The 8,218-nt window shown below is 58.5% G+C and overlaps 1 protein-coding gene across 1 annotated transcript; it reads left to right on the top strand.

Moving 5' to 3' along the window:
- The first annotated feature begins 17 nt into the window (after positions 1–17).
- Positions 18–6,986, top strand: GBX1 (gastrulation brain homeobox 1). Its single transcript, XM_057367820.1, has 2 exons — positions 18–516; positions 6,312–6,986. The coding sequence occupies exons 1-2, from the start codon at positions 57–59 to the stop codon at positions 6,833–6,835; spliced, it is 984 nt and encodes a 327-aa protein (XP_057223803.1). The 5' UTR covers positions 18–56; the 3' UTR covers positions 6,836–6,986.
- The last annotated feature ends 1,232 nt before the right edge of the window (positions 6,987–8,218 follow it).

Genomic DNA, 8,218 nt, shown 5'->3' with positions numbered 1-8,218 from the left:
GCGACTCGAGCTCGCCGGAAAGTTGGTGCCGGCTGAGCCGGAGGCGCCCGCTCGCCATGCAGAGACCCGGCGGCCAGGGGACCGCCTTCTCCATCGACTCGCTCATTGGGACGCCACCGCCACGCTCCGGGCACCTGCTTTACACCGGGTACCCCATGTTCATGCCGTACCGGCCGCTGGTGCTACCGCAGGCGCTGTCCCACGCCCCGCTGCAGTCGGGGCTGCCGCCGCTGGCCCCGCTCGCTTCCTTCGCCGGCCGCCTCACCAATACCTTCTGCGCCAGCCTGGGCCAGGCCGTGCCCTCCATGGTGGCGCTCACCACCGCCCTGCCCAGCTTCTCCGAGCCCCCCGACGGCTTCTACCCGCCGCAGGAGCTYCCCCCGCCGCGCGCCACCCCCGACACCGGCTGCCGGCGCGGTGCCGACGGCCTGGAGGCGGAGGAGCTGCCCCCGGGCCGCGACAAGGGGCCGGCCGAGCCACCGCTGCACTTCCCGGACCCCTTCCCCGGCCTTGCAGGTAAGAGCGGCGCGGGCCCGCCCCGCCCGGCGAAAAGCAGCCGCCCCGCCTCACCTGGATCCCCGCAGTCCCGGGGAGATCTGTCCGGGTTCTCTCCGCCGTCCCAGCGGCGCCTGGGGGGCCGGCGATCTCGACGGCCGGAGCTCGCCAGAACGGGAACCCCGGAGCAGAGGTGCTGGGGGCCGGACCGCGGCGGGTAGAACGGCGGGGTCGCCACAAGTCGCGGAGGTGAGACCTGTCCTCGGCTGCACTCCCGGGCCGTCCCGCTGGGCCAAACCTGGAGGAGCAGACCGATTCCCCTCCGTCCCAGACTCGCTCCGCAGAGCCCGCAGATTTCGCGGATGGGAGTCAAACTTCGCTTGCCTCGGCCCAGCCCCGGGGCAGGAGGGGCGGGAGAGCGGCCGGTCATGCGGGACGCCACGGCGGGAYTGGAGAGCCGCGGCCGGACCAGCTRCACGGAGCTCTCCGAGGTCCTGGCACTCGTCCCGGGGCGAGAGAGGCGGAAGGTGGCGGGGRGCTCAGTCCGCAGCCCTCCCCTTCTTTACCGATCTTGGTCCCGGTCCCCGTACCGGTCCCGTTTGGTGAGGCGCGGGGCTGCACCTTGTCCCCAGTACGCTGCCGTGACCCGGGCGGGTGCCTTCCGGCGTCGCCGTGCTGCGACTACCGGCTTTCTGAAGTTCCCCCCGAACCCGCCCCGCAGGGGCGACAGTGGATCAGGTCCCGCGCCGTGGCGGCTGCCCGCAGCCCCGCTCTCCTCCGTCCTGGCAGCCGCACCCCCCGTCACGGCACCGGCTCAGCCCGACGGCGCGGGCAGGAGACAGCGCCGCTCCCGGGACCCCCGGTGCGGCCAGGAAAGGCTCCCGTCGGAGTCCTCGCCTTTGTGCGCTGCGACCGCTCCCCGCGTGCGCCGGCAGCAGCCTTGGAGACTTGTTGCTCCGTATTTCTCAGCCAGGTCCAGCACTCACCTCTTCTCCCTCGGGTCCTGCAGCATGGGGCGTGAGGGATACCCGCAGCAAGACCCAGACTAGCCAGCTGCTGCTTCTCTGGCGTGGCCTCACTTGAGCTGTCTCCCCCGGCCACTCCTGAGATCCATCTTTGTCTCACAGATTTCTTGGCATGAATGCGTGCCGAGAAGTCTCTGCTGCTTCTTACAGTGCTCGGCTGTTTGTACTCCATCCTCTCTTTAGTCTCTCATGGGTAATCCCAGGTCTCTTTCTTGCCCTGCCTCGTTTGTCCCTCAGAAGAGCATTTCACTCACTCAGGTACCCCTTAGACCTTGCACCCCAARCAGGACAATGGGGCATTCTGCCTCCCCCTCGCCTTTGTGGGTTATTGGGGTGTTGGGTGATCCTCTGGTTCTCCCCAGCATCAGTGCTGAGTCCAAAGGCTAATGCCATCTTATTTCATTTGTGAAAGTCTTCTCGAGGGCAGCACTGCCCTGGCCAAAACTACCTGTCCATACATCCTCATCTTTCCCGTCTGTGAGCAAACTAACTGCAATTGTGCTTGATCTACCTCTGTGACTCCTCCATAACTGAGCCAAATATGTTCCCTCCTCCCAAAAGACTCAGATGAACTGTCCCAGACCATGGTCACTTCTGAATTCAAGAAATCTTACCTCTAAGACGTTTCCTACTGCAACCGGATCATTTGATGGAAGGGAAGATTTCTTGCTGCTGCTGTTTATCCCCTGCTGCCTCTGAGCACTGAGCTTGCTCTGGAGCCATGGAGGATGCTTGTCCTTCTGCACAGGCATATGCCAGTGTGGACCCAGTTCTGTGGACTGTTTTGCCTAGGTCTAAGAGGATTTGTCCGACCAAATGTGCCTGCCTTCTCCTTTACCTAATGCTTCTCCTGACTATACCAGACAAAACTGGAGATGGACAGTGGGGTTTGTTTTACAACCATCTTAGAGGAAATTCAGGAGGGTTGCTGTGGGCTTTTTCTGGTATTAAGGAATAGAAAGATGATTCATGTCAAAAGGAGTCATCAAAAGCTCTCTATAATGCAGTTTGCACTCCCAACCAGTCCGTGGCCCTGGCCAAAAGCAATTGTCCAGGGAAGAGCAAGAGAGCACAACCTTTGCAATGCTTAGTTCTATAATGATTCTTCCCTCACATCCAACTGTCTGCACGTCAGGGACTTCCTGCRCCAAGTATTATCTCTATATATTAGTAAACTTCGACAAATTTGTTTTCTGTGGCCTTATTTAATCTCCCCCGAAGTCCACCAGGAAGGAGGGATAACCTTGCCATTGCCACATCCAATATGGCAAGATGTTCCACAGATATTTTACCTGTAAAAGAACCTTGTGAAGAATAAATGCCTCCTTTTGGTTGTTTCGCTGACATTATRCCCTGGAGTGACTGCTTCTGTCCCTAGGCTCTGTTAGTCTCTCCATCATGTTGGAGCCTATGGACACAGGATCAGTTGCCTCCTGGATCARCCAAAGGGATCAATGTGCTATTTTAGGGCTTCTCTCTGCATCCACTGGGTTTGAAACTTGCTTCCAGCTGTGGCCACCCTTCTTGAACAGGGAGAGACATGTAGGGAAAACTGCTGATGGGAAGCAGCAAAGCTTGAAGTCTGGTTTATTTCTACAGCTGCAACAAAGACATGGCTCCGGGGACAAGGGTATTCAACATCCCTAGCTCTCCACACCTCTCGTGGAAGCAGGTTTGTTCCTGAACTGTACAGATCTCCTCTGGGAWTCAGGCAGCAGTTGGAGACCCTTTCTTGGTTTGATGTAGTGACTGCACATTCAGCCAGGGACAGGGTGAAGTTTCTGTTGTTTCCTTGTGTGCTTGCCGACACAGTGCTCAGCACAGCACCCAATCCTGACCCAGGTCTTCCAGATCCTGCTTGAATAGCTTTGTCACCTGTGAYACTCAAGTCTCTTTCACCATGCTTTCCACATCCATAGTCATGAAATCACAGAATGGTTTGGGGTGGCAAGGACCTTTAAAGGCCATCTAGTCCAACCCCCCCTGCCATGGGCTGGGACATCTTCAACAAGTTCAGGTTATATGAAGCCCCATCTGGGGATGTGGTATCCACTGCCTATCTGGGCAACCTGCTCCGGTGTTTCACCACACTAATTTTGAATAATTCTTTATTTATTTCTAATTATTTCTAATCTAAAACAACCCTCTTTTCATTTAAAACCATCACCTCTTSTCTGATCACAAGAGGCTCTGTTAAAAGTCTCTCTTTGTCTTTCTTACCAGCCCTCTTTAAGTCCTTAAAGATTGCAGTAAGATTTCACTGGAGCCTTGTCTTCTACAGACTCAACAACCCCAACTCTCTCAGCCTGTCCTCACAGCAGAGGTGCAGCCCTCAGAGCATTTTTGTGACCTCCTTTGGACTTTCTTCCATGTCTTTGACAAGATCAATGAACAGCTGTGACTTTGTAAAAAGCAAACCAGCGGGTCAGCCCTATTCTTCATCTAATACTTCACGTTGATTTTTTGGTCACGATCCTTTGCTTCATGACAGCTTCACTTCATGTTCAAAGGCCTTAAAAATCTCTGTATACCCCCACCACACGGGTGGGAATGCTGCCTTCACTCCTTCCTTGCTGAGGACATAGTAGGTGGCCAACTGACCAATATACCAATTTTCTTTGCGCAAGCATCTGATTTAGACTCTGTCATCAATTAGCTTTGAGTTCTTTACTGCAAACCCAGCCCTTTTGCAAGACAAAAATGTGAGAGTGCTAGACACTATTTAAAATTTGGTCTGGTTCATAAGAGAGTATTCAGAGAGAGCACCTATTTTACAAACTGTCATGTTGCTCGGCCTTCCTTCAATCTCCCAGGGCACAGCCTGAGCTGACAGGAGAAAACTGCCCCACCAGCACTGTTTGCTGGTGTGGCTGCTGGGATGCCATCCTCCATCCCTGGGGAATTGCAGTGCCAGAGCAGGACCTAAAGAGCCCTGGAGAATTCCTCATAAGGACTGTGMTACTGTGCTAGGTCCCAGGCTCTACCACACAGAGATGGTACACAGAAGTGAAAGCTCTTCTTTTCTTCAGCAAAGTGCTTGCATGAGGCTGYGCAACAGCAGCCAAAGTGCTCCTTGGCAGCTGCTGCTAATCCTCAGCCCCATGAGCACAAATTGTTTGGGTCTTTACCTTCTATGCACATGGGAAATATCTTCCCTGGTCCCCAGCCCTCAGGAAGAAAGAAGTGACTCTTAAATTTTTCTGCAGCAAGATAGAGACGAAGGTGTTCTTTCCGATTGTAGAAAGCAGGGGGCGAAGGGAGAAGATTCCAGACCTCCAAAGCCACCCATCTGTTCTCAGGAAGCCACAGGCTTGCTGTAGRACTGGCAAGGGATGTGGGGACTCCACAGCCACCAGACTACCAGAAATGTTTTCTGGGCTCAAGTAGTCTCTTGCAGTTGCTGTTGGTGTACTTGAACCCTGCGCTGTCAGGCTTCTGAGAGTTATTTTGCCTTTCCCACTGAAATGAGGTGAGGTGGCCAGAGATCCAGTGGCCCAGGTTGCATGTGCCAGCACCTAGATACTGCTTGGAAGTTTGGAAAGCTGCTGCTTCTCCTTCTGCATGTTGGATTATATTGAGCGGCAGTGCTTTAGGACAGCTCCTTCCAGCAGTGATTACTGCTCTTGGGTCAGACTTGATGAATTTTCTGGTTTCTTCTAGAAGACAYCTGCTTTTGTATAGCTGTGGGTCCTCCTTTCATGACCCCTGTCCATGACCAAGAGCATCTTYTCATTTGAGCCCTTCTGCCATGGAAGCGACCATCTTCCAGACCTCTTTCCTCCCGTCTACCTTCCACCATGCCCTCCCTTGCTCCATGGCTGTTTTATCATTCAGGCAGCAGTCCGAGATGCAAGAAGCTTGCAAGGAAGAGATTCATACACCAGTACTCTATCAATATCCTCACAGGTATCTTAACAGAGGTGTTCGGGGTGATTCAAGTGCTGCCTTCTGTCTGGTGGCCTGGGATGAGGTGCTGTCTGTTGTGTGATGTTGTGCTCTGTCCTGCCCCTCTGCCCACTGCTGGGGGTAGCCAAGCACTGAGCATCGGCTGCCTCAGCACCTTGTTCCCTGGCTGTGCAGTCTGCTGTGGTGCATCCTTAGATTAGGGAGGGAGAGCCAGAAATGAACCACCCCGTGTCCTTTAGAGCCCAGCAGAGAGGTTTCCTGGGCTGGAACTGGCTCTGGGTGCTGTTTCTAGGACAGTTCTTCAGCTCTTGGCTGGCTACTTTCTGAACGGCATCGATGGTCTGGTACACTGGGAAAGGACAGGGAGGGCTGAGCTGAGGGACAAGGTATGGGCATTCTTTCCGATGCCAAGGTGCAGACAAGCCCTGGAAGTGTTGTGATGCATTCTGCCATACTGAGACCGTGATGCTGCTACCGTTGGTTCGTGGGATGGGGACGGGGCAACTGCTGAAGGGGTCGGACCCCAGGGTGGCCGCTGGGTCTGTCGGTTGAAGTCCCTGAAGCCGGGCAGGCTGCCGCGAGCAGGGCTCTGTGGTCCGCGGCTGGAGCGGCTGGCTCTGCCCGCGGCAGCACCCGGTGCAGGACTGCGGCTACCGGGGTCGGGGCCGCTGCTTCCCCCGCCCCGGGCTGCGGGACCCGGTAGTGCGGAGTCCGAGACTGCGGGARGAGCTGCAGCCACCCGCCGAGGGAAGCAGGGAGAGCTTCCCCCGCGGCTGCGGGACCTCTGGGAGCTGAGGGACCCCGGGCGGGGCGGGGTGGGGGCGGCGGGACGGGGGTGGAGGTGGCGGGCCGCGCCGGCGGACACTGACGCTGTGTGCCCCGCAGACGGGAAGGCGTACAGCTCAGACGAGGAGAAGCTGGAGGTGAAGTCGGCGGCGACGCCGTGCAGCGAGCGGGAGGAGGAGAGCTCGGCGGGCGAGAGCGAGGAGGAGCCCTTCCTGGACGGGGCGGCTGCTGGCACCGCACTGGGAGCCAAGGGCAAGGGCAAGGGCGGCCCCGCCGCCGAACAGCCCCCGCCGGGCTCCGGGGCCGGGAAGAGCCGCCGGCGCCGCACGGCCTTCACCAGCGAGCAGCTGCTGGAGCTGGAGAAGGAGTTCCACTGCAAGAAGTACCTGAGCCTGACGGAGCGCTCGCAGATCGCACACGCCCTGAAGCTGAGTGAGGTGCAAGTGAAGATCTGGTTCCAGAATCGCCGCGCCAAGTGGAAACGCATCAAGGCTGGCAATGTCAGCAACCGCTCGGGAGAGCCCGTCCGCAACCCCAAGATCGTGGTGCCCATCCCGGTGCACGTCAAYCGCTTCGCCGTGCGCAGCCAGCACCAGCAGATCGAGCAGGGCACCCGGCCCTGAGCCCGGCGCGGCTCCCGAACCCTGGGGCGGGTGGCGGCGGCGGGGGCGGGCCCGGGAGCCCGCTCTCACTCCTGTGTACATGTCCCTTATTTATTCCGTGTAAACACTGTACATACGGCAGCGTGTCCGTCTGTCCGTGCCACGGGGAGTGCGGCCGCCTAGCCCCCGGGCCCTGGCCGCCCGCCGGGCCGGGCTGAGCCGGGCCGGGCCGGGCCGGGCCGGGCCTGCGCTGCCGCTGGCGCCCGCCCATGGATAGCTGTGATTTCAATAAATTATTTTCTATGGAGCAAGACCAGGTTCTTCCTCGCCGCAGGGACGGAGTCCCGCGACCCCGGTCCGGCGCGGCCAGAGAAGGGGAACGGGGAAGGGAAGGGATGGGATGGGAACAGGGACAGGGGCGGGAGCGCGGGCGCGGGCAGGGGCACCCTGAGGGGCGGCCGCGGAGGTCGGGGAGGGCGAGTGGATGGGGACAAGGGGAGGCTCCGGGGCTCACCCGCCCCTAGGGCCGGTGCCGATACCGGTACCGGGTCCCGCGGAGGCGGAGGCTGTGCGAGGAAACAGCAGTGGCCTTGCGGGCTCCATTGCACCCGCTGCTGTGCCGGTGCCGAGACGCGGGAGGGAGAAAAGCAGAGGAGGGGTCGGGAAGAGCCCGGGAGCATCCCCGGGTCCGCCCTCCCGCCGGGGCCAGCACTCGGTCAGGACCGCCTCCGCAGCTCCGGGGTGTGGGAATGTGTGTGCTGCTGCAGCTTCCCAACACGGCTGCGGCCCCCGGGACACTGGAATAGGAGCAAAAACGAAAGGGGCTCGCACATCCAGGGCTCCCAGGGTAGGATTCTCTGCTCTTGAGAGCTATMGCATAAGATGCTGCCTCCTCAGCCAGCCATCTCAGATACTGAGCCCAGCTCCAGAACCCCATGAAGACCCCGTTTTGCACAGAGCACAGCTGCAAGCCGAGTCAGCAGCACAAGGGCCTTGTGGCTTCCTGAGTGTCCAGCCTTCAGAACCTCTGCTCTGGTTTGACAAGTATCAGTAAGTCCATGGGGCAAGGGAGCTCCTATGCCTGTGYTGGGATAGCAGTACCCACTGCAATGCCACAAGAGGTTCCCAGACAGGGGAAAGGCTCTCTCCAAGGTTTTGCTGGGGTGCCAGTTGCTCAGAGGTTTGATAGGGAGTATGGGTCACAAAGGGTCCAGCCAGCTGTTGTCACTTTCCCTGGGAGATGCAGCTTGGGAGAGCAGGAAATATCCCTGATGGCCAGAGCTGACTCTATCTTCCTGGGTGCCCAACCTGATGCCATAGCAAGGACTTGGCCATCTCTATGCTCCCTCCTCATGTCCCTTCCCTCTTCGTCAGGTACATTCTGGTCACCTGGAGTGTGGGGCC

This window comes from Malurus melanocephalus, unplaced genomic scaffold, assembly GCF_030028575.1.
Source record: "Malurus melanocephalus ecotype Western Australia unplaced genomic scaffold, MMel_1.1 scaffold_86, whole genome shotgun sequence".
NCBI classification, from domain to species: domain Eukaryota; kingdom Metazoa; phylum Chordata; class Aves; order Passeriformes; family Maluridae; genus Malurus; species Malurus melanocephalus.
This window is presented reverse-complemented; position numbering and strand designations above follow the sequence as displayed.